At 36.3% G+C, this 27,314-nt stretch overlaps 1 protein-coding gene across 5 annotated transcripts in view; it reads left to right on the top strand.

Moving 5' to 3' along the window:
* MSH3 (mutS homolog 3) overlaps positions 1-27,314 on the top strand; it is a 195,128-nt gene that overhangs the window by 138,825 nt on the left and 28,989 nt on the right. For all 5 annotated transcript variants that reach the window (XM_088796585.1, XM_088796586.1, XM_074328782.2 and 2 more), the window contains 2 exons: positions 1,413-1,520; positions 11,060-11,171. In XM_088796585.1, the coding sequence (XP_088652711.1) occupies positions 1,413-1,520; positions 11,060-11,171 (220 nt within the window). The remainder of the gene's footprint in view (positions 1-1,412; positions 1,521-11,059; positions 11,172-27,314) is intronic.

Raw genomic sequence — 27,314 nt, forward strand, 5'->3', positions numbered from 1 at the left:
ATCTCACAGACCAGGAAGGACAAGGTGTAATCACTGGGCAGCCACTCAGGAGTGTTAGGTCCATGCAGCATATGGCATCTTCAAAGCTAAGAGACTTTTTGAAGGTGGCAACTGAGTGCTGCTGGTCTGATTCCAGGGCCCAGTTTCCTTTGTATTTGGGATTTTGCACAGGCTTAATGTTAGTGGAATTTGTTATGATGATTTTAATTCAGGGGGAAATAGGTAAATTATATTCGTTATGCTCTATCTACTCAGGCAAAGAAGTATAAAATATACTGTAAATATTTTTTTAAATTTACAAATAGTTAAAAAATAAAGCTGCATACTTAAAATGTTTTTAGTAGCTAAAGAAGTCATGTATGTAGAATATCTTATTCTGATATTACTAGAAAAATCAGAAATTACAGATTCTAAACAAATTAATATAGTGAAAACCTAGGAATAACTGGTCACATAATAGCTTAACCTGAATATCCTTCTCAAACTAGAAAGCAGTCTTGAACCATTGTTTTTAAGAAGCAAGGAGACTACATCTCAGTTTCTGAAACCCACAGTATAATAGATATCTATTTTAAGAGAAACATTCAGCATAATACTTTTTCTCTCTTTGAGGAGATCTTCTTTAAAAGGATCTAGGGGTGGGTATACCTGTGCCATGAGAACATGGGATAATTGAAACTGAGAGAGAGAGAGAGTGAGAGAGAAGACAGCTGCATACATTGCTATATTTTTTCTGAATAACTTTTAATAATGACCCTTAAGCTTCTAGACCATCAGCTATTTAATTAAAGGTTTGAGGCAATGACCATTATCTTTTAAAAACAAATCTAAAAGTTAATTTCTATATGCACTATTAATAAGATAACTGCAGATCCCTGAAAAAAATACTTTTCTACAAAATTGATTACAACAGCTATGGCAAGATTATGGGCTAGATGTTAGGGCTGGAACGATAGGTAAATCAGAGGACTCGACCAGGGGGAGTCTTACAGTTCAGTGTGAAGATGATGAAATTGGGGTGATGCTATGAAGGAAAAGCTCGGACAGAACCTGGGTGGTTCATGATATTATTGAAGCTAATGAAAATGATCACTACATTAGTGTTAATTGTACCTAAGTTGAAATGTCATGATCAGATGAAATGTGCAATATGGTATTAATAATAGACATCTTTGTCTAGAAGCTGTTTGAAATATGTATAATTTTATCCAAATGAAACAGAAAGAAGCTCCAATAATCAAGTTATATCAAACAGAAAAGTAGTTCAGTGTAATTTCCCTTCTTAACTGCTAGATATGCCCAGTTATTTTGTTTTAGCTTATCTTGCTACTAAAGTGCTCATTACTGTATAGCTTTTATAAATCTAAGAAATCCTTTTGCTCACCTTTTGTTTTTTGTTGTTGCTTCTGTAGGAATTTTGGTGGACACTATCACTCTTTGTGTAAAGCGGTACATCACCTGGCAACTGTTGACTGCATTTTCTCCCTGGCCAAAGTTGCCAAGCAAGGAGATTACTGCCGGTAATACATTTTTTATTCCCTGCCCCTCCTGCCCCCATTTCATTGCTTTAGATCAGATGACATTATTCAATCAATTTTAGTGTTTTTATTATAAAATTCTAAAATTTCTCAAATATGTTGGACTCTTGGTAAAGATGAATCTCATACACATATAGCTTGATTTTAAATTCCTTTCTTGCTTGCTCTGTCACTAAGTACAGTGAATGCAGATGTTCACTATAACTCCAGAGGTGAATATTATATATTTCAATTTTTAAGTTTATGTGGGTGTCGTTTTTATAAAGGAACAGTCCTTTCATTTGTTAGTTTTGACTTGAACACTTTATAATATATTTAACTTTATAAATTATAAAAGTCTCATTTAAATATTTAAATCAGATATGAGTGACACTCAAGGTATGGTTCATTCTGAGGCAAATTGTTCCCTCTTTCTCTCAATTGCTCTTCCTTCTGTCCAAAACCTGAAGCTTGAGCCAGGCTTTTTGCTCACTTCTCTGCCCTCCAGGCCCACTGGGATTGGGGGTGCTGGTGAGGGTTGGGTCCTGCCTTTCAGACCCTCTGGGGTGGCAGTCCTGTTCCCATTTCTTTGCTTGGCAACACCTGGGCCGCCAGGGTTTCAAGCCGCCCTACCCCAGGGTGGCTCTGTGCCTGGGCACACCCCTGAGCGGGTTCTCTGTGGCGGCTCCATTTCTGCTGCACTCTGCTACTTAGGCTTGCTCTGGCGGCTCCCCCAGGCTGGAATTTCATGCTGGTGGTTCTTGCAGTTCTGGTGGGCATTGCCCTACGGGGCTCTTTGGGTCTCTTTTATAAGAGCATAGCCCCTTCCTGAGGGCTCTGCCCTTATGACATAATCACCTCTCCAAGGCCCCACCTAATACCATCACATTAGACAGTAGGTTTCAACATAAGAATTTGGGGTGGGGGGACATAAATATTCAGTTTGTAGCTCAAAGCCTCAGTTTTTTCATATACCTATGAAACGAGAATATTTTAACTTGCTGGCTTAGTGCGAGAACTGAAAACAAAATATGGAAGAGATAATGTCTGTCGGTGCTGTGGCATAGAGTTCATTACTATAATAGATATGTTTTACTCTTCATGCTTCCTTCGTATCTTAGTTTCCTCTTTAGTTTGTGCCAAATATCTTTTTTAACATTTAAGTGTCCTCTATACCTAGCATAGTACCCATAGTAGATATCATAAAATAGTTTATTTAATGTAAAGAATTTATTTGTGGGAAGAAAGTTGAAGGAATTGGCTGCGCTATTTATAGATTTAAAATGTACTCAGTTTGCTGTTTTGTTTCATTTTGTTGTGCTGTCCATTTATGCGTGGAGTGTATCTGCAATGCCGGGCAAAACAGTTTTGTTTAAAATAGGTTCTTTGCATTTTTGTTATTGTACAATTTCTTGTCACATCAGAGGGATTCAACATACATATTTGCCTAATCAGTTAAGTGTTGGCATTTTAGAGCTGAAACTTTAGAATGCAGGATATGAGGGGAAATTATATTCTATTAGTCATCTATAAAAACGAGTTATGTTGTTTTTTTTTTAATTCATTTATTTATTTTTAAAGATTTTATTGGGGAAGGGGAACAGGACTTTATTGGGGAACAGTGTGTACTTCCAGGATTTTTTTCCAAGTCAAGCTGTTGTCCTTTCAATCTTAGTTGTGGAGGGTGGCATTCAGCTTCAAGTTGTTGTCCTTTCAGTCTTAGTTGTGGAGGGTGCAGCTCAGCTCCAGGTCCAGTTGCCGTTGCTAGTTGCAGGGGGTGCAGCCCACCATCCCTTGCGGGAGTCGAACCGGCAACCTTGTGGTTGAGAGGACACGCTCCAACCAACTGAGCCATCCGGGAGGCAGCTCAGATCAAGGTGCCGTGTTCAATCTTAGTTGCAGGGGGCGCAGCCCACCATCCCTTGCAGGATTCGAGAAGTTGAAACAGCAACCTTGTGGTTGAGAGCCCACTGGCCCATGTGGGAATCGAACCGGCAGCCTTCGGAGTTAAGAGCATTGAGCTCCAACCACCTGAGCCACCGGGCCGGCCCCACGAGTTATGTTTTTACTCTAGTTGAATCTAGTTCTGGAAGAATAAGTCTATCTTCAGTTGATTTGATTTCTTCCTTATGTATTGCAATCTTAGTAGGAATTCTTTCTTGGGGCACAAGTTTGTGAAGCAAGTTTTTCCTAATAGTTTCTGTTTCTGAATTAAGCAGAGGATTGGCTACAGCCTGTGCATTTAGTGTGTGTTCGGGCAAAGCTCTTCCCATTGAAAATACTTGTACCTGGTTTATCCCTTCTTACACTTCTTCAAGTGACCTTCTGCTGTTTGCTGCTGATGATGCTGTAGATAATGAAAAAAGGACATGTATATGGGTATATGGTTTGGTACATTACACCAAATTGAGAATTTCATATCTATATGTGTATATGTATATCTACGTATATGTACACCTAAGCATGCATATTATTACACATAATGTATAATTTAAAATAATACGTAATTTTCAGTGTGGTATAATAATCAGAATCTAGCTTTGTTGTCAAAAGGACTGCTTCTAGCCCACCCTCTGTCACTAACTAGCTGTGTACTCTTATTTAAGTGTTAGGTACCCATATATAAAGTTGTAAGAAGAAAAGTTATGAATTAGTAAATGGGATAAATCTTAAGGTTGTAGAAATTCTTTATTCAGATGTAGTTTTGGCAAAAACTCCCATCTGAGGAGTAAAACAGTATTCCTTATTACCTCACTGTAAAACTATGTGATTAATTCCTATACCCATCAGAAAATTAACAAGCAGTTTTAGAGTATCTACTGTATGCAAGTTTGGTCCCAGATTTTTTCAGTTTGATGCTTTTCCTTGTTTAGGCATCTTCCTGTGTGTGTGTGTGTGTCAAGTGACCCCTTGATTTGCATAAGTAAAATTTGAATCTCTCTTTTAGGCATGTCATTCAGAATGTACACTTTGGATCAGACAAGCATGGGTTTTTGAATGGTAGCTTGTTTTTTTTTTTTTTAATAGCTGATGTTAAGCAAATTACTTAACATCTCTGATTCTCAGTTTCTGCATTGACAAAATAATAGCTGTCTCTCAGAGATATTGTACAGATGAAATGAGATAAAGATATATAAAACTTCTAAGCAGGACCAGGCAAATGATAAGCATTTAGTAAGCACTTAGTAGCTATTATTTTTCAAAGGTGTTTAATTATTCAAACATCAGAAAAAAATCAAGTATGGAAAAAATTCTTTGTTTTTAATAAAAATATCTGAACTTAAGGGTTGTTAGTATCTTTCATACCCCTAATAATTTATTGTTTTTAAAAAATCATTTTTAGTTGTTAATACTCAATCTTATTTGTCTCTCAGAACACGATAAGCATAGTTATTTTAAAATCTGTTATCTGATAATTCAAATATCTGGAGTCCTTCTGAGTCTTTTTCTAGTGTCTGTTGTTTCTGCTCTTTTTCATTCATGTATCTCCTTGAATGCCTGGTTGTTTTGATTATCTTACAAGCATTGTATTTGCAAAATAATTTATAGAAATAATTGGATGTTATATTTCTTCTGAAAGAATCACATTTGCTTTTATCAGGCACCTCAAGACATTTATAACAATCTGGCATCACTAATCCATATTTAGATTTGAAACAATTCAAAGATTCAATGGCTGCAGTTCTTACCTCAGATACACTTGTATGCCTAGTGTGCAGCCCCTTGGTGGCTCAATCCAGAGCAAAGCTGTACATAGTGCTCAGCCAAAGCTACTCCCTCAGAAATCAGCAAATGCCCTTCCCGGGCCTCTGTCCTACCCCAGGTCCAGGTCTGGTAATTCCTTGGTGTCTTGTTAGTTACCAGGTGCCTTCAAGTAGCTGTTTTCTATACTTTATCCAACTTTTTATTTGTCCCCAGTAGGATTGTTCTAAATCGTGCTCGCTTCGGCAGCACATATACTAAAAATAGGATTGTTCCAAATCACCTATTCTATCAGATAATTTCAGGAACTATTTCACATGGTAAGGTAAATTGGATATCATATGTTTAGAAAAATCCACCTGAAAAAACAAATGAGTAATCATGTCATAGCCTTTAAGTAATGTAATTGATCTTTTTTTTTAGCAGCCATAAAATTGAGTGTAAATAGCCATGAAATAGGAAACTTTCGCCTAAAATGCATTTTTAAGCTAGTATTTAAGTATCTGAAGTTTCCTTTTTTCCCATAGATTTTCAGCTTGTTTAAAGATTTAGTACATTTGAGCTATTGTAGTTAGTTCAAATTGATTATTTGGCTTCATAATTGCAGTCTTTTCTTTCTAAATGCTATAGATATTTTATCCATTTTAGGTAAAAGTTTTTATTCTAGGTCTTTCTATTCAACTTATATTCTCGATATTATATGTTTTACTAATATAAATCATATTCTGTTTCTCTGGGGCAGTTAAAAGAGAAAGATGCAATTTTACCAATAAAAAATAAAACAAATAAACTTGTTTAAATTCGATGTTTCATTCTTTCCAGGCAGCACCCAGATTTCCTTAGTTCTTCTTCAATGCCATAAGATTTCATCAGCATAAGTTTCGTATCTTTTTTGCTACAATTATCCTATCCTAGATGATAATCTCAGCTCTGCGAATTATCATTTGCTTCTTACTCAACCAGGAAGTGTTTTGCCATTATATAATTTTGATAGCAGCAGAGTAAGTCAGTGTAGATTTTAGAGCAGAACAAATCACTCAAAATTTTATTTTGCAGTGAAAACCTTCCTGGGAAATCATATCAATGTCATGAATATGATATACTGTGTTTCCCAGAAAATAAGACCTAGCCGGACCATCAGCTCTAATGTGTCTTTTGGAGCAAAAATTAATATAAGACCCGGTATTATAGTATAGTATATTATATTATATTATATTATATTATATTATATTATATTATATTATATTATATTATATTATACTCGGTCTTATATAAGACCCGGTATTATATTATGCCCGGTATTATATTATTATATTATGTTATTATATAATATTATACCCAGTCTTATATTAAAATAAGACCGGGTCTTATATTAATTTTTGCTCCAAAATACACATTAGAGCTCACGGTCCAGCTAGGTCTTATTTTTGGGGAAATAGGGTATTGATTCCACATGACAGAGCACTGAGGATTTTATTTTATAACTGGTATCACTTATAGATGATTTCATTTTTTTTATAGCAAGTTCATAACCCATCTAGATTAAAAAGTCTATATTTAGAATTATATTCTAAAATTTAAAAACTGTCTTTTTCCTGTGATTATAAATGTGTCTTTCCAAAGTATGGTTTTAAATTGTTTACTCAGAAGATACTTCAGTCACTTTCTTTGAGAAATGTGAGTATACATTCTTGGGGTTTTATTAACAAGATATATATAAGAAGAAGAATTTAAGTATGTAGGAAAGTAGCATTTCTTGATGTTATAAGTTCAGAAATGTGCTTATATGTGAAAGTTCTGAGTCAGCGAACTAGAGGAGGTCATTGTTAAGATATTATAGGGAAAAAGACCAACAAACGGCCAAGAAATTGATGAAAAGGTGTTTAATCTTAGTAATGAATGACGGCAAATTAAAACAATGAGATGACACAATTCATCCACCATATTATTAAAAATTAGAAAGATTGATAATACCAACTTTAGGTGAAGAGATGAAAAAAAAGTCAACTTTCATATACTGCTGGTGGGAAGGAAAATTGATATAGCTACTCTTATGTATTAAAATAAAAATTATGCATACCCTATGACTTAGAAATTCCACTTTGGAAATTTCCTCTGGCTTAGAGAAACACTTGGACATATGCATATGGACACATGTGTAGAGTTGTTCATTGAAGCATTGTTTATAACAGTGAAGGTCTAAACAGTTTAAATATTCAACAATAGAGAACAGCTAATATTCCATGTATCAGCTTTCAAACAATGCTGAAGATCTGATAACTAAAGTTATAGGTAAAAATAGAAATATTAAAGTTTACAAAACAAGACCAGCAAAGCAAAAAAAGTTTTTTGTATCAATGTCCCAAAAGATACCAAAGACCATAGAAAGATGTTTTTTAAATCGATCAGTGTGATACACCACATAAACAAAATAAAGAATAAAAATTATATGATCATATCAATAGATGCAGAAAAATCATTTCACAAGGTACTATATCCATTTATGATTAAAACACTTAATAAAATGGGAATAGAAGGAAAGTATCTCAACATAATAAAGGCCATATATGACAAACCCTTAGCTAATATACTTAATGGTGAAAAACTGAAATTTTTTCCTCTAAGATTATTAAGATCAGGAATAAGACAGAGCACCCCCCTAACCCCTTGCCCCCCCGTCATCACTGTTATTCAACATAGTATTGGAAGTCCTAGCCAGAGCAGTTAGGCAAAAGAGAAATAAATAAAAGGCATCCAGATTGGGAATGAAGAAGTTAAATTGTCACTTTTTGCAGATAATGATTCTTTATATTGAAAACCCTAAAGACTCCACCAAAAAACTATTAGAAACAATTAACAAATCAATAAAGTTGCAGGATACAAAATCAAGGTACAAAATTCCATTGCGTTCCTATACTGACAATGAAATTTTAGAAAAAGAAATAAAAAAAGCAATTCCTTTTGCTGTTGCAACCAAAAGAATACAATACCTTGGAATAAACTTTACAAAGCATGTGAAGGACCTATGTGTTGAATACCATAAGACATTATTAAAAGAAATTGAAGAAGACACAAAGAAATGGAAAGATATTCTGTGTTCATGGATTACAAGAATCAATATAGGCAAAATGGCCATATTACCCAAAGCAATATACAGATTTAATTTAATCCCTATCAAAATCCCAATGGCATTTTTTTCAAGAAATAGGAAAAAAAAATCATCGGAGTTGTATGCAATCAGTAAAGACCCCAAATGGTCAACGTAATCCTAAGAAAAAAGGACAATGCTGGAGTTATCTGACTTCAGTTTATATCACAAAGTGATAATAATCTAAACAGCGTGGTAATGGCAGAAAAACATACACACCGACCAATGGAATAGAATTGAGAACCTAAGAAATAAACCCATATATGTATGGGCAGACAATTTTCGACAAAGGAGCCAAAAACATACAATGGAGTAAAGAAAGCCTCTTCAATAAATGGTGCTAGGAAAATTGGAAACCCACATGCAAAAGAATGAAACTAGACTACTATCTGTCACCATATACCAAAATTAACTCAAAATGGATCAAAGACCTAAACATAAGACCTGAAACAGTAAGTTGCATAGAACAAAGTGTAGGTACTAAACATAGGGACCTTGAGTTCAAAGAGGATTTTATGAATTTGACTTCAAAGGCAAGGGAAGTAAAAGCTAAAGTAAATGAATGGGACTATATCAAACTAAAAAGCTTCTGCACAGCAAAAGAAACTATAAACAAAACAAAGACGCAACCACCCGAATGGGAGAAGATATTTGCAAACAACACCTTTGATAAGGGGCTAATATCCAAAATGCATAAAGAACTCGTACAACTCAACAACAATAAAAATCAAACAACTCAATTAAAAAATGGGCAGAAAACCTGAACAGACACATCTCCCAAGAAAACAAACAAATGGCCAACAGATATATGAAAAAAAATGCTCAACTTCATTAGTCATTAGGAAAATGCAAATCAAAACCACCTCATATTGTTAGAATGGCTATTATCAGCAAGACAAGTACTAACAAGTACTGGAGAGGTTATAGAAAAAAAGGAACCCTCATACACTGCTGGTGTGAATGTAAATTGGTACAGTCACTATGGAAAACAGTATCAACTTTCCTCAAAAAATTAAGAATAGTATTACTGAATGATCCAGCAATGCCTCTTCTGGGTATCTACCCAAAAAATCTGAAAACATTTATTCGTAAAGACATACGTACCCCTGTGTCCATTGCAGTATTAACAGTGGCCAAGACATGGAAACAACTGGAATGTCCTTTGATAGATGATTGGATAAAGAAGATGTAATACATATATATGAGGTGTGATCAAAATATATGGTGAATGTTTACATTTTTAAAAAATTATTACAGTAAAAAACACGTTGCCATTAATCCTCCTCGGAATACGCCCCCTCACTTCAAACACACTTATCCCATCATTCTTGCCACTTACTGAGGCAGTTCTGGCAATCCTCTTTCATGAGTGTCTTTAGTTGTGCTGTCATGGTTTCCTCAATATCCTGATTGATTCAAAATGTTTTCCTTTCATGGTCATTTTGACTTTGGGGAAGAGCCAGAAGTTGCGCAGTGCCAGATCCGGTGAATAGTGGATGAGGACACACCGTAATGTTTTTATTTGACAGAAATTGCCATACCAGAAGCAATGTGTGACGTGGAGCATTGTCATGATGGAGGAAGAAGTAAAGACACTCACGAAAGAGTACCTCCAGAATTCCTTCAGAAAGTGGCAAGAAAGATGGGATAAGTTTGTTTGAAGTGAGAGGGAGTATTTTGAGGGGGATTAATGGCAATGTGTCTTACTGTATTAAGTTTTTAAAAATTTAAACATTCACCATATTTTTCAATCATACCTTGTACAATGGAATATTAGTTGGCCATAAGTAAAGATGAAATACTGCCATTTGTGACAACATGGATGGATCTTGAAATTATCATGCTAAGTGAAATAAGTCAGATAGAAAAAGTCAAGAACCAAATGACTTCATATGTGGGATATAAATCTGAAAGCAACAAGTAAACAAGATAAACAAACAAAAACTCATAGACGCTGACAACAGTTCAGTGGTTACCAGAGGGTAAAGGGGGAGAAGGGGTTATAGAAGAGGGAAAAAGAGGCCAAATGTTTTGTGATGGAAGGAGAACTGACTCTGGGAGGTGAACACACAATGCACTATATAGATGATGTATTACAGAAATGTACACTTGAAACCTTTATAATTTTACTAACCAATGTCACCCCAATAAACTTAATAACATTTTTTTTAAAGTTCTAAAAAATACTGAAGACCATAAAGATGTTTTAATTAAACAGAATATGAAAATTTTAAGACATTACGTCCCCAAATTCAACACATAATTTATATTAATGTAACAAATGTAGAAATAATTTTACATGATTATTTTATTATGCTTACTACTGAAAATTATTTAAGTAGCAATAATCTGAACTATAATTTTTATTAATGAAAATATCTTATAGAATAAGAAGAAATATAAAAAATAAAAAGGATCTTGTAAAAAAGGTAGATCTCAGTAGTGGAGCCATCACGCAAGACTCTGCTAAAGTTTGTGCTTCAGAGCACTATTATAATTGTCTTCCCAATTCTTATTTTATAATTAAAATTTAACTTTTATACTCAAAGTCTTAATCTGAATGTATGTACCTAAAGTCCATGTTTAAGATTTTGTTGTTTGACAGACTGGCCAGAAATTTTCCATGCTATCTTAGAAATTTTTTAAAATGCTTTTTCCAAGCCTATACATTGAAACATGCTTGTTTTTACAGACCAACTGTACAAGAGGAAAGGAAAATCATAATTAAAAATGGCCGGCATCCTGTGATTGATGTGTTGCTTGGAGAACAGGACCAGTATGTTCCCAATAGTACAAATTTATCAGTAAGTAATATAATTCATTATGCCAAAAATAATTAAAGGTGATAACTTTGATCACAGACTTTTAAATACCAAATAATGTTTTTAAAATGTACCCAAGTTTTAATTTTGGCTTTAAATGAACTAATCCTTTGCTATAGTTTTATATTTACTGCCAAATACGGAGTGCTGTTTCTAATGAAAAATGATCTATAGAGGAAAAGATTCATCAACTAAAGGATTAGTCTTAATTAGTTATCCTGGGTTACCCAGTAAAAATATTTTATATTTATAAATGCCCACAACTGCTAATGGGATAGAATCATACTATGGTTTTGCAAATTCCTATTAGTGTATTGTGATGTATAATGGAGCATTTTCATGCTCCACTACATTCAAATATTCTGTGAAAGAATCAGAGATGCTTCAGCTGATTTCAGTGATGAGAATTTTTGTCATGTGGGCTAACGTTCTCTAACAGAACATTGATGATCCTAAGTATCATTCATTTAACACATACTGAGTGCCTATTTAGCCCCAGGTAATGAAGCAGGTATTAAGACAGTGGTAAGCAAGACAGAAATACTTCCTGCCTTCAGAGAGCATTCTGTCTAGCAAAGAAGACAGGCTATTACCCTATAGCTCAGGATGATTCACGTCCATGGCAGGCTGGAGCAGGGCGGCAAAAGATTATATCACCATACTCAGAATGTTGTGCAACTTAAAACTTATGAATTGTTTATTTCTAGAATTTTCCATTTAATATTTTCATACCTCTGTTGACCGTGGTACTTAAAACTGTGGAAAGTGAAACCGCAGATAAGGGGGTACTACTGTACTAGCAAGAGAGTGATTGAAGCTGGGGAAAAAAGTGAACTTGTGGGAGGGTGTGTGTGTGTGTGTGTGTGTGTGTGTGTGTGTGTGTGTGTGTATGTGTTTGTGTGTGTGTTATGTCATCAAAGATAAAGAAAGCCGTACGCTAATTAAAGCATTAAGGGTAGTTTTATTCAGTAGGGTAAAGAGTCCAGCATGAACTGAGCTCATCTTCAATTTGTGCATAATAGTGACTGGGCATTTTATTATTATGTTTTTAAAGATTTTTATTAAAAATATAACTAACATACAATATATTAGTTTCAGGTGTATATTATAGTTATTCAATATTTATATACGTAAAGAAGTGAGCACCATGATAAGTCCAGTAACCATCTGACACTACCATGCCAACACGATATTATTGACTATATTCCCTATGCTGTACATTACATCAGGTGTACAGCATAGTGGTTAGACATTTATATAATTTAAGAAGTAACTCCCCTGTCTAGTCTAGTACTCTTCTGGCACTATACATAGTTATTACCATATTATTGACTATATTCCATATGTTTTATTTATATCTCATGGCTATTTTGTGGCTACCAATATGTACATCTTAATCCCTTCACCTTTTTTCACCCACCTCCCTAACCCTCTTCGTGTCCAGCAACCATCAGAATATTCTCAGTATCTATGAGTTTCTCTTTTGTTTGTTCTTTAGATTCCACATATAAGTGAAATCACAATGCATCCGTCTTTTCTCTGTCTGATATACTCCACTCAGTACAATACCCTCCAAGTCCATCCATGTCACTGCAGATGGCAAGAACCCATTCCCTTCCATGGCCGAGCAGTATTCCATTGTATATATGTACCACCTACTCTTTATCCATTCTGCCATCGACAGACACCCAGGCTGCCTCCACATTTTGGCCATTGTATACAATGCTGCAGTAAACATATGGATGCACATGTCTGCTTGAAGTAGTGTTTTGGTTTTCTTCGGATAAATACCCAGAAATGGGATTCCAGGGCTGTTAGGCACGGCTGGAGGAATGAGTTGCAGGAGACCAAAATCGGTCTATTAGAATTTATTTGGCATGTTTGAGCTGCGGGAGGTCAGGTTAGAAAAGACCATAACCTCTCCGAGTAAGAGGGGTATGGAGTTTTATAGGGGACAGGTAAACTGGCTGTTCCTCTTCAATGCATCACAAGCAAGCAGAGAGCAGGGCAGGATGGCTTCTAAGATAAGATGGTTTCTATTCAGCATATTCTGGGCGGTTTCTCCAGGCCTAAGGCGTCTTTGGCCTATAGTAGAATTTTCTATTGAGTTTGGCTTTTTCTGTTGGGGTGGGGGATGCAGTTAAACTGGTTTACATAACCTTAGCATATGTTATGTATATTTAAGTTGGAGCCAGGAGTGAATCCCATACAGATATAAAAACTGTCCCAAGTCACAGGGCCATCGCTGGGCTGAACTAAATAGAAACATTGAAACTGGCCTGTAGAGTAAATGATAATGAAGCAGAATCATTAGGAGTCAAAGAAAAAAAAGAAAGCTTTGGAAAAGACCAGAGAGGCAAATCTTAAAATAGAAGATTTAGTGCCACCATTACAGTCCTCTGTCTTAACAAGGTCCTTTGTCTTTTGTTGCAGCCTTTGTTTTAAAGTCTATTTTGTTTGGTTGTAAGTATTGCTTCCTCAGCTTTTTTGTTTGCTTGTTTCCATTTTCATGAAATATCTTTGTCTATCCCTTTACTTTCAGTCTGTGTTTGTCTTTCAATCTGAAGTGAGTCTCTTGTAGGCAGCATGTGTAAGGGTCTTGTTTTCTTATCCATTCATTCACCCTATGTCTTTTGATTGGAGCATTTAATCTATTTGCATTGAAAGCAATTTTGGATAGATATGTAGCTATTGGCATTGTTTTCATATTTTTGATCTTTTTCATCTTAAAGAAGTCCCTCTAACATTCCTTGTAATACTGTTTTGGTGGTGATGAACTCCTTTAGCTTTTTCTTGGAGTGACTGAGCATTTTAAAGGGAGAAAGAGGGAATAAGGAGGAGGAATGGGGGTGGGGAATAGGGGAGGGGCTTGAGCAGATTCAAGGAAGTGAAAACATAAAAAGCAGGAAAGAGGATTGGTTAATGTAAAACCTGTCTGGGTTTACTGATAACTGGTGCTTATACCTTCCCACTGGGATTAGGAAGAAATGGGAGGGTTATCTCCTCTAATGTTTGCATTTTAAGGAGATGGTTCTTAAGTCCTTGAAAACTGAGTTCTAGGTAGGAGAAGATTTACATCTCAAAGAGGCAGAGAAAGGATTTATAATTGCAAGTTTTCTGAAATAACTGCTCTCAGAGGAGGTTCAGGGGCCTATCTGCCTATCACTAAGTTTTTGGCTGGAACACACAGTAAGTTCTCCAGACAGCACTGAGCTTTCTCAGGCTGGCACTGTAAGGGGAACTGGGGTCATCCTAAGGATGTGGCCTCGAGCTGTTAGAAATTATGCTAATGTTTGTTCTGGCCTCTTAGTGGGGAAGGTAAATGAAATGATTTGTGCTGAGAGGGTGCAGTTTTTATAGGACAAGTGTGAGGCTTAATCAAGAAGAGGACTCAGAGGAGCCTGACTGGAATTTGGTCGAGAAGAGAGTCTTTGTCAATATAGAGTAAAATTAATCTGGCGATGAGATCAAAGAATTAATATGTAGGACATGGTTAAGCGAGAGAGGTCTTATCAGACAATGAAATGGCTAAGATTTCAGAGGATGTGTTCTTCTGAGTGATGGCAAGATCCTAGTGTTCTGCAGAGGGGGCCTTCCTCAGCTTGGTGTCCAGGTTCTTGGCATCTCGAGCAAAGAATTGAACGAAACACAGAAATAGTGAATGAATAGTTTAATAGAAGAGATAGTACACTCCAAAGAAATGGGAGTGGACCCGAGCAACAGAGAATGGCTCAAGAGCCATTGTTAGGAGAGAAAGTACACTCCACAGGGTTTGGAGCGAGCCCCAAGAAAAGGCAAGGCTCAGGAGGCTCAAAAGGGCTCGGACTGGTGAGGACTTGGAGTTTTTATCTTTTTTCTCTAGAATGGGCTGTTCCTTTCTGGGTGTGGGAACACTTGATTGACACCTGTGATTTATAAGAGGCTATTACCTCATCTTTTTAGACTGCGCATGGTCCTTCCCAGAATTCAGTCTGTTATAATGATATTAATGAACTTCCAGACATATGTATGATATTATAATGATTGTATAAGGAGGCCAGGTGAAATGAAGGTCTTTGTGGCCTTTACTGCGCAGGTGTGAGTGGCCGGTTTAATCTAGTTGGGTATTTTGTACCCATTTGTCCCTCATAGGGGTAGATAATTACAATGAAAAGGGGGAAGTTTTGGGCAGAGAGGGGAGGTCTTTTGGGCGGTCACATTCTGTAGATTATGCAGGAATGCGGAGACCTGATGTCTATCTTTAACTGCCTGCCTTGTTTTCCCCTTGAGAGATGTGATCCCCTTAAAATCTCTGTGGGAAGTTGAGGGACAGAAGGTCTTTTCTTCTGTATCTACTTCCTGCTGGACAGGGCCGTAGAGCTGTCCCTACCTATAGGGGGATTTATGGAGCTCTCACCCTATCTGATCTCAGGTGAGAGGAAGGGGTCTTGAGATCTGCCTAGAAGACCATGTTGGCTTGTTTGGTTGCGACTGACAACCTTACTGGGGCATCCTCCACATCCCCAAGGCCCCTGAATAAGGAAATATTAGATTTTAATGAATCTATTCAACCAGTCATTCAGGTGTTGTTAATTGTCCAGGAGTTAGGCCCAGAACTGGTAGGAGAGAACATTAGGCTTCAATGATTACAATCAACAAGTATGCATCAGAAGTTTTAGGGTAATTATCCAAAGCAGGGGTAGAAGATTTCTATGATTCAGGTTAAAAGTTTCTATAGTGAGGAGCCCTTTCATTTGGCCTGTATCACTAGGTATGGCCAAGGAAGGTGACTAGCAGAAGTGGAAGTCTTTGCAATGAGGAGATCAAGTAAAGAGTTTGGGAAAGAATCATCCATGTGGATGTTGAAATCATCTAACATAACAGCAGGATTTGTAGTGGAAGATGAAGGTTGTCCAGGTATCAGAGATTCCAGGAGATGGAGACTGGTGACCTGGAGGTCTGTAGTGTCTGCACTGAGGACAAGTAGAGATGGGAAAGCCCTGAAAAAGCAGAACTGGGAGAACCTCTGAACACTGATACTTATGGTAGGATGTGGCAAAAAGCTCAGCCTCCACATCAGAGGACTGAAAGGAAGTTAACAGCCAATGTATGAAGGAAATGTTAACCGTGGAGGTTAGAAACTTGGAAGCATTTGAGAATTTTTCAGAGGACAGTGGAAGAATTGAAATGTAGGGAAGCAATTGGAAATTAGCTCAGAGAAAAGAAGCCCAGAACATCAGAGCAGCCATCCTGGGCTGTGAGCAAGGATGGTAAAGATATGCGCATGGTCAATTTGGCCAGCCACAAGGGTGGTAAGTGAAAGGCAGTGCTTTGAAGTACATCTAGTTTAATGTTACATTCTGATACCATACAAAGACTTTCGGTATGGTGTCATACCAAAGGTTATAGACATAACCCAGTCCCTAATGTCTATAACCTTGCTCATTCTCATTAGGGAATTTATAAATGACTTAATTTATCAAACCAAGTTAATAAGTACTAATGCTTTTGTTATCTTTTGAAAGAAGATTATGTGAACATAAGAATTTTCAGCTCCCATAATACCAGTAGGGTATAGCTTTTTGGAGAAAGTAATGTGGTTGTAACATTTAGTACCTTGGTTTGTATTTTACTTATAAATCACTTAAACATCATTTCCTTTTCCTGTTCCCATCCCCCAGCACACCAGCCAGCTTGATCCCAAGCATGTTATCCTTGACATTGATTTTTGTTTTGTTTCTTTTCTCCCCTCTTTTCCTCTTTCTTTTAAATAATGTATTATGCTATTTAATAATGCAATATTTGAGAACATAAAACAGCCTTCTGCCTAATTATAGGAATGTTTTAAGGAAACATTGAAGTCTTATATTTAAATTTTTACCAAATAAATGGAGTGGTTTATTCCAGCAAGCACCTCAGAATATTCCAGAATATTCGATTCTTTTACATATGCTTTTTCTAACTTGAGTAGGAGTTGATATAGAACTGTTGCTATGGTGAAGTGCATTCTATTTTGCAGGGTATAAAGGGATAGTGTTAAAAAGAACTTACTATGTAAAACTCAATTTAAAATATTTTTTAGGTGTTATAAAATATACCCTGAAAATAATTTTCTGAAAGTCAAATGACATTGTTGCTTTTGGTAATCATGTAATTTTAAGAAATGGTCTTTTGTATATGTAATTATAAGTATACTTTTCTGGGTTCTGTATGACATGAACTTATGGTGCTTCTGAAGAAGCCCTCTTTTTCTCTCCCAATTTTAGGAATATTTTTCCCCGCGTATTTCCCAGTCTTGCAGTTATTTATGAATTTTTTGTTAGCATTATTTTATGAATACCTTGTTCTTACAGATTTTGACACACTTACTTTTTGTGTCAGTATTGTGCTTCATGTCAGACTTACAAAGAAGAAAGAGATATAATACCTCCCTAATCTGGTGGGAGATATACCCAATTAAATTAACACCAATCAAATACTTAAAAAGAGGGAACTAACAGTTTGCCCAGTAGAAAAATTGGCAATAGACTTGAACGGGAGCTTCAAAGTAGAGGATATCTAAATTTTCAATAAACAAACTAACATTAGTTTTGACCTGCTATATTAGGTTTCCTGGCAGGAATATAGCAAAGAACCAAATAGAAAGGAACTATGACTTTGTGATGCTTGAGGGACATTAGGTGGATGTAAAGACCAGGAGAGAGGTCTGAGCTAGAGTTATGGGGTTGAGCGTCATTACGGTGTATGTACAGTGAGTTTAGAGTCTGGATATGTCACTGAGATTGTATAAGGAGGTATAGGAGGCTGCTGAGAAAGCCTTCTCAGGTATCAACACTGAAGGACTTGTTTGAGTGAAAGTGTTTAAATGAAGAGACCTTTTCAAGAATCTTTCAAACGTAGTTTCCCTACCTTATTTTTAGAATTTAGAGTTATAGTTTAATCTGAACATGAAAAAAATAAAACTACAACGGTAACAAGATGCTATTATATTCCTTCCTATCCTTTAAGACTGACCTCTGCCTCATCTTCTAGGGAGCCTTGTTTGATTTCTCCAAGCAGAATGGACAGGTATACTCTTTCAAACCCTGGTTTTGGTTCCCATCCCATCTAATCTGCGTATTGGTAGACTTAGCAGCCTCTGGATCGTCCCACCTGCATCTTGCCCACCTCCAGTTCCCTCTCTACTCTGCCGCCACAGGGCTTTTCCTAACATGTCCTGTCACTGTACCACTGGAATTAATGCTTCAAATTCCAGCCGTACACCCAAGTTACTGTGCTCTGGGTCTTGGCAGATGGTATTCCCTCTGCCTAGAATGTCATCTTTTCCCACAGCATTCACTCCTACCTCACACACACCCACACTCCACCCCCCTCTCCAGCTCCTGCTTTTCTGTACGTCTTGTCTTGGATATCACCTCTTTCACTCAGCCGTCCGTCAGCTGGGATGGGTACTCCTATCACATACCCAAACACTCTGTGTTTTTCCCCATTTGAATATTTATCCCACTAAATTATAATTGCCCTTTTTTGAGGGTGGGCCATGGTTCCCAGTGGACAATGCGCTTGAAGAGAACAGGGAATATGCTCGTAGGGTTTAGTCATACTCCTATCATCAGTCATGGTTCTTTGGCACACAGCAGGCACCCAGTCAGATTTGCTAAATAAATAAGGATTAGCTAACAACCTGGAGCAGTGTCCAAGTCTCACTTTACATTTTGTCTTTTTTTTTTCTTGGCAAATTTTTATTTTTCAGGATATTATAAGGGCATTTTACAACTTACAGAATAACTGTCCTGTAGAACTAGAAGAGAGATTAGGGATCATTTAGTATAATCACCTCTTCATACTTGTGAGTAAACTAAGACCCAAGACGGGGAATTGCCCTGCCAGAGGTTACCCAAGTTGGGGAGTCTTGAACTATTACCAAAGTATAAAAGTATTCCAAGGCAAGCCAGTGCTTTCCAACCGTTTTCACTTTGCAGCACACACAGGAAGTAATAGTTTGAAAATTAGGGTTTTTAGTTTGTGGGCTTTTTGTTTTGTTTTTGTTTTTAATATAAATAATACAAATTCACCTTATTGGGAGAGGGACAGGGAAAAAATTGTGGTTGACAATTTCTCAATTTGTGGAAGGGAGGAAAATGAGTCAAATGAACAAAGTAGGAAGATTCACAGGCAATGCTGGAACCCTCTGGGTCTCTGTGGCCCAGGGGAAGGCCACAGCCCAGGTGTTCTCCAGTGGGACTGGGTAGACACAGGAACCCACAGTGCCTTCTCCTGAGGTCAAGGAGAGGCCTTCAGCGCCTCAGTCCTTAGCGCTGAGTGTGGCATATGTAGGTGCTCATATATTTGTTACGTGAATGATGCTTGAAACTGGTAAAAATGAGAGAGTACAGGAAGGAACCAAGGCCCGCAAACTGCCCATTTCCTCCCTTTTCCCAGGGCAGATACTTTCAGCCACCCAGAAATGTTTGCTTTGGCTATATAAAGTTAAAAGTAAGATTAATTGCAATAATATTCATAAGCTATTGATTCTTTGTACCTAATTACCAAGCAGAACAACAATAATGCGTACCATAAAATATGTCTGAGTTTTAAGCTTAATTTAATTTTGTGGCTGAATTATTCTCGGATTTTGCTGTGTGTTTTTCACATAGCACGATCATTGGATCAATGACACGGAATCCTAGTCACTGCTAAATAAATAAGAGCTGCCTCAGCTCAGGGCCAGCATCCTGGGTCCATCACTGAGTACACTGGAATGATGGTTAATATTGGAGGAAATATTAATGGCATTTTAACATTGTATTTTGTCACGTCTCTCCCCTGGCGCCCCTTTCTTTCTGCTTCTGAAACGGTGAGATAAAAAAGGGCATTTTGTACGATAACTGATTACTTTTTAAAGTGTTCTGACCTGCTGTGCTGCTGTCTCTGCCCAGAATGTTATTCTTCTCTCTTCCTGTCCTTTATTCATCTCCATTGATTGAACTCCTACTCATCCCAAAAAATACTACCGCCCCTGTACAATCTTTACCATCACTCTGGCCAGAAATGATCTCTTTCTGTTCTAGCACTTTCTTGTTCTGTTTTTCAAGTTCTTAACACGTACCATGTTAGGGTACACAGGTTTGGTGGAAAAGTGCCCCACAGTAATAGGAGAAGTAAATTTAAATTCTGGTCTGCTGTTATTTTACTGTCACCTTGGGTAGGGCACCGTACTCACTGGGCTTTGGTTTCTTTATGTATCAGATGAGGGGGTTGGGCTGAGTAACAACTAGCAAGCTCTCTATGGAATGTAAATTGGGCAGCATCCAGGCGTAAATTGGACCTTTACCTCAACATCTCAACGTACGACATGTACCCCTCGCCAGCCTCACTCTCTTCCTTAGTGTTTGTAGTTCACCTTAGGTTAAAAATGTAAGGAGTTTGGCTGAGAGTTTTTCTGGAGGAGGCTTTATCTCGAGTGTCTCTTACTGTAACCTGCCATTGATTGACATTTTCAGAGAATAAAAGACTTTGAAACTGCCAAACTTTCTCAACAGTCTGCAGCAGCTATAAAAATAGTTCTACCATGATTCTTTTTAAAACAGGTGTCAATATCTGTACCTGTCAAGTTAGAAAGCATTTCTTTTGCACGAAACTAGCTGATGCCCAAGTCTTGGAAGTTAACACATGACTTTTTTTTTTCTTTGCTGTGCATCTCCTGACGTCAGGGCAATTCGGACTAACTGTCATTCCAGTGTACTCAGTGATGGACCCAGGATGCTGGCCCTGAGCTAAGGCAGCTCTTATTTACTTAGCAGTGACTAGGATTCTGTGTCATTCAGCAGGGATCCCCTTTGAGACATCTGTCAGGAGATGGTCTTCATTTAACATCCCACTTCTGCTACTGGGCAATGTACTTAGCTTTTCCAAGCCTCTGTTTCCTCACCTGTGACATGGGAATACAGTACTACTATTATTACCCCATGAAACTGTTGTGAGAACTAAATGAGGTGATGCATATAAAATCAGTAGCACGATGCCTGACACTTGTTATCTGATTTTATTATGATACCTTCAAATTTACTTTTTATTTTTGCATCTCCACTTCTCTTTTTCTCCCACAGAAGATGGGGTTAAATGTGGCAGTTCACTAGATCTCAAAACTTCCTCGTTTAGATGCGATATTTTGATTGTTGATACACAATACTAAGATCTTATAGACTGAGGCTATCCAGAAAGACATTGTCAATACTAAGGTAAAAACTTTAAAAAATGAATTTCTAGCCTCTCCAAACATTCATCACGGCAGTAAGCGTCATATGGAAACAGTCCCGAGTGCAGTACTTCAGCTTTTCTTTACTGTCAGTCATCCATCCATCGCATCCATCCATTTATGTGTGGTTTCTCCAGAACTTGCTCTGTGCGTGGCATCGTGCTCAGTACCTAGCATAGGTGTGGGCACAGTTTGATGCATTCCCTAGTAACTTCAGTAAGCTTCAGAGTGAGTAAAGACGTGGTTTTTGGCAACTTTCAGCTTCTGGCTATTCTGTTACAATGATTACTCATCCTATCTGGCCTTCCAGATAGATTTGATGTGTTTTTCCTTTCTGGAAGCTTTTTATATCTGGTGCCTCAAATACGTATGATCCTTGCTAAAAGATAGATGAGCACATCAGTTATGTGAAATTTCTTGATCCTTTCCTTACTATGTCGTCTTGGGAACTGTAGAGGAAAGGGAATCAGATATTCCTGACTAGTTTCTGAGAGAATGCAAATGAGTTTTTCAAATGTAGGGGTGGTGAATTTCCCTGCTGTGGTGCCTTTCATATATTAAATTCATCTATTTGACAATATTCATTAAGTGCCTTCTTTATGCAAGTCTTTTCTCTAGGGATGAAGATGGCATAGTCCCTGCTCTCATGGGAACTTACATTCTACCGGTGAGATTGGTAATAAACAAGCAAGCAAGAAAATTAAGGACATTTCAGAGAGGGATTAAAAAGTATAAAGGAAATAAAACGGGCGGGCGTGATAGAGAATGACGAGGCAGAGGGGCTTTAAGTAGATTGGGTGATCAGGCAAGGTCTCTCCTGGGAGTCGGTATTTGAGCTTAGACTTGAATGGAGAAAAGGATCCAATTTCAAGGAAGAGCCACCCAGATGGAGGGAGCAGCTGAGGAAAGGCCTTAAGGAAGGAATGAGCATGGAGTCGTCAGCAGGTGGAAGAGGAGCAGAAGTGGAGTCTGCTGAGCACTGAGGGGACATAGAGAGGGTGGGAGGAGATTAGACCAGAGAGGCAGGCGTGGCCTTTGGACCGTGGTGAGAAGTTGGGGGGCTTTGTTATAAGTGCTCTGTGGAGCTATACGAATGCTTTCAGCAGAAGACAAGTTCTGTTTTACTTTTGAAGACAGTCACTCTGGCTGCAGTGTGGAGAATGGACTGTGGGCAGAGAAGCAGGAAGACAGACCTGTTAGGATCCAGTGCAGTGGTCCACCAGGACAGTAGCAGTAGAGATGGAGACAGGTGTTTTTGCATCTCAAAATATCTCCTGATTCTTCACAATCTTGGACCTTTTTATCTGTTAGTACTATTTACTAGAGTGCCCAGTATACAATTTATCTCTCATGGGAGGTCTAAATATTAGGGCTTATCAGGAAAGCAACCATTTTGTCACCTACTAGTTGAGTTTAGTGAGTCGAGAGCATTTCACTCCTTGAAAGCTCAAAGTTAGTTCTTGTCTGAAATCTTTAAATCCGGGGTAGGCTTGGAAAAAGTGACCACAGGTTTGATTGGGGTTACCATGCACCACTTTCCCCAAGTACCTCATGCAGGTGAATTCCATAGCTTCCCTTCTTCTAAGCAAATCTAGAGCAGAGCTCTGGTGCTAATGTAGTTCCTGCCTGTTGATTCTACCCATGGCTACATAGCCACATAATATGACCGAATTTGGACATATTATCTTTCAGAGAATCATGGAATTTGAGAGTGAGAGAATCATTTAATTCAACTTCCTCATTTTAAAAGGGAAGAGACTGAGATCTATTATATTGACTTGCCCAAACACTGGATTAGAAACCACCTTTCGTGACTTGTGGACCAATTCTTTATTCTTTTCCCACTGTGTCATTTCTTTGTTTGTCAAGGTTCTCATAGAAATCAACACCACAGTAAAAGTTATTTCAAACTTTTTTTTTTAAAATAATACTCAAGCATTCAGTAAATGGATGTCAGTACCTCTCATTGTGGCAGAACGCATTCACAGCTCATTATGGATTGAGATTTGGGATATAAGAAAAGGGAGAAAGAAGGGGAAGAAATTGCTCCCCAAAACAACCACTGTTAACATTTTGGAGGATTTCCTTTGTCTTTTCTTTGCATTTTATTTTAACATAGCCATGATTTTTTCATATAAATATTTTTATGTCCTGATTTTTCCACAGTATTACAAAAATATCTTTTATATTATTAAAAAGTCTTTCCTAAATTAATTTTTAATGGCTTCATGATATTCAGTAGTATGAATATAGTATAATTTCCTTAAAAATTTCTGTTTTATATCCACTTTTTGCTATTATAAATCTGCATTGGTATCTTACAGAATTGATTCTTTGGAGTAGAATTCGTAGTTCAAAATGTTCATGGTAGAAAATTTGGAAAACTAGAAAAATATAGAGAAAACAAAAATCGTCTATAATTTCAGAATCCGAAGATAACTATTAATAATTTGGGTTTTATCCTTTTTAGTCATTAAGTGGCTTGTTGCTCAATAAATAAATAACTTTTGTTAAAATCATTTAGTGGAGGATCATGTGTAATTAGACCGTCTGATTTGTCAGGCAAGACAGGTAGCAGCAGATCATGTTGGTTATTTCAGTTATTTCATTTCTCTTATTTCAGTTTTAAGTACTTTTTCTGGTTTATAGAACTTTTAAATGCTAAAAAATATAAAATTTTAGTGTTGAAAGAGACTAGTGTTGAAAGAGTAATTTTGTTTTTTTCACCTTCAATAGGAAGCCTTTTGATAACCAAAAAGTGTGACTTTTAATGAAGTTGAATGTGTCAGTCATTCCTTGAATGGGTGAATGCTTTTGTGTCTTATTTAAGAAATAATTTCTCTATTCCCATGATCATAATAATATTTACCTGTAATTTCTTATAAATATTTTAAAGTTTTTCTTTTCAGATTTAGGTCTTTAGTGATTCAACCTAAAATTTATTTTTTATTTTTGTATAGGGTGTCAGGTAGGGTTCCAGTCTCAGATCTTTCTGTATCGAAAAATCAGTTGTTCAGCACCAGTTTTCAGATAATCCATACTTTCCCCCATCAATGTGCAGAATTATTTCTGGACATATTCAATTTCCATATTTTCATGGAACTCTCTTGGACTTTTTTATTTTTCACTGGTCAGGTTTTTTTTTTTTTTTTTTTTTTTCCTTTATCCAAAAATCATACAGTCTTACTTACTATAGCACTATAGTAATTTTTTGCATCTGGTAGGGAAAATTCTCCCCATCTATTTTCCTGGTAGAATGTCTTGGGTTTTATTTAGCATTTGCTTCTCCATTTCATTTTAGAATCAACTTATCCAGTTCTTTGAGGAAAAGATTTGAAATTTTTATTGGAATTGCATTGACCCTATAGATCAGTTTGGGGGAAAGTTGACATCTTTATGATATACTATGGTGGAATTTGTTTCTCAATGAATGTAGTATACGCTTACTTTGGTTCTCTTTAAGTCCTCTCAATAAAATTTAAAAATTTTCTCCTTATGGTTTTTATATCTTTTATTATACTTATTACTAAATATTCCTTTTTTCTATGTGGGTCATATCTTTTTAAAAATTACATTTCCTAATTGTTGCTCTTATAGAAAAATGCAATTGATTTCGCATTTTGATCTTAAATCCAGCCATCTTGCTAGCCTCTCTCCTTAATTATAATAACTTGTCTAGAAATTCTTTTTGGTTTTCTTTGTAGGTCATAATGTGTATGTGAATAATGACAGTTTTGTCCTTTGTAGACCTTATACCATTTATTTCTTTTATTGTCATGTTAAGCTGCCTGAGACCTTCAGGATAAGGTTGAATAAAAGCAATAATTAATGGTTGATATCCTGTCTTGATTGGTCTAAAGGAAATGCTTCTAACATTTGACCATTAATTCTGGTGTTTGCCATAGACCTTTGGTAGGTACTCTCTAGCTGGTTAAAGAGGATCTCTAAGGATCATTGTGTTCTATTAGTTATTTATCCCTCACTGGTGTTTAGTGTCAGGGAGAGACGTGTTTCCCAGCTAAATAAGCTCCCAGCTAAATTGTTTAAATGTTAGAACTGTGAAGCCTAAGTTTTTATATAATATTTCTCTATATATGCAAAGAATTGATTTTTGTGTATCAGTTGGCTCTGAATTCCTAAAGTTCAAATAAACTAAAATCTTCGTTATTCTATAGGAGAGATGAAGTACTCAAGGAAGATGTACTTGGTCATGTGGTTCTAAAATCCAGCAGTTTCTGTGTAGTTCAGTATAAAAGAAAAATGTCATTCCTTTTAAAATATTGGGAAGTGTCAGATTTGCTTATTTATTTTTCACCAACTTACTTACATGCCATTTAAATTCAGAAGAGAGTAAAGTTTCTATTCGTGTAAGTGCCAGAAACATAACTACTAACCAGACTCTTAAAATTCGTTTCATATTGACTTTTATATTAAGCCTAAGCCAAATTTATTTTCATTTCCTTTAGTTCATTTTTTCCTTTTCAATTAGTCTATAGTGCATTGGAACTTTTTCTTCATGCTCTAGGCTGCATTAGACCTCCTATAGTTTTAAGAAGCAATGATTTACAAACTGTTGCAGTATTTTTAGTTTCAAAGGAATTTCACATGTATTTTCTTATTTATTTTAAACTTCACAAAATTCATGTAAGGCTAGGATGTCCATTCCTCAATCTTGTAGATGAGGAAATGACATGTACCTAGTTAATGGCAAAGCCAGAAACTGAACCCCAGTCTTCTAGCTCCAAGTGCTATTACATTATGCTTTAGCACTACAAATCTTATTTATTAAAATATTTCATTAAGGTAATGTTTTTAGAAATAACCTGTCAAATTATTGATTCTCATTGAATGAAAAAACTGAATCAAATAATAAGTAAAAATACTCTTATCTTTCAAGGCAACGGAACGAATAAGGTATCTACAAGATTAGAAATATATATATATATATATATATATATATACTTTTTTTCTCATAGCTTTTCTAAATTATTGATTTAAAAAATTTCTGTTCCTACATTTCTGTCAGCCACCCTCATGTGCTCATTGAGTTGCTAATTCCAGTTCAGACAATGCACTTCACATTCAGGGGGCCTTAGCATGGCTTGTGTAACCCTTCAGGGCGTTATTCGTCCTTGTATTTATCGTCTTTCACTTTCCATTGTGTGCTTTTCTCTAGCACTATGTTTTTCTGTAATATGCTGGAAGTCCAAATAGCAAAATGTCACTTGGAAGTTGTGTGAACTTTTCCTAAATTATGTAAATGTGGTAGTAAAGAGTTACTTGATTGTTCACGATGGTTATCCATGAAATAATTAAATCTTAAGATAATTCATTTAAGTAATTTTAACCTACATAATAATTCACAAAAATGAGAAAGTGTGGAAAACAGTATAACAGACATCCACTTACTGGTCACTCAAATATTAAAGAGATTGACATTTTGTAATATTTAGGTTTTTTTTAAAGTAAACAAAATGTTACAGATATATTTGAGGACATATGTCTTCAAATTGCCATCCCTTTTTCTCCCTCTTCACCTCCTATCCTCATTGGTAATCATTATCCTGATGCTATTTATTATCCTTCTGAATGGTTTTTATTCTTTTATTTGACATATATATATATCTTAACAATGTATAATGTTTTGTGTATTTTTTAAACGTACATAAATATGTCACACTGAACCTATTTTGCAGTACTCTGCGTTGTAAATAATTGGACAGAGTAGATCTATTAATTTTCCTAATGATAGACAACTAGATTGTTTCTATTTTTTGTCTATTGTAAATACAAACAGTAATAGAGTGAACAATTTTTAAAATATCTTTTTGAGCACTTGTATATTTTTCTAGGGTAGATTCCTAAAAGAGGAATTGCTGGGTCATATA

Source organism: Rhinolophus sinicus, chromosome 3 (assembly GCF_057876585.1).
Source record: "Rhinolophus sinicus isolate RSI-liver-muscle chromosome 3, RSI-T2T, whole genome shotgun sequence".
Lineage (NCBI taxonomy): Eukaryota > Metazoa > Chordata > Mammalia > Chiroptera > Rhinolophidae > Rhinolophus > Rhinolophus sinicus.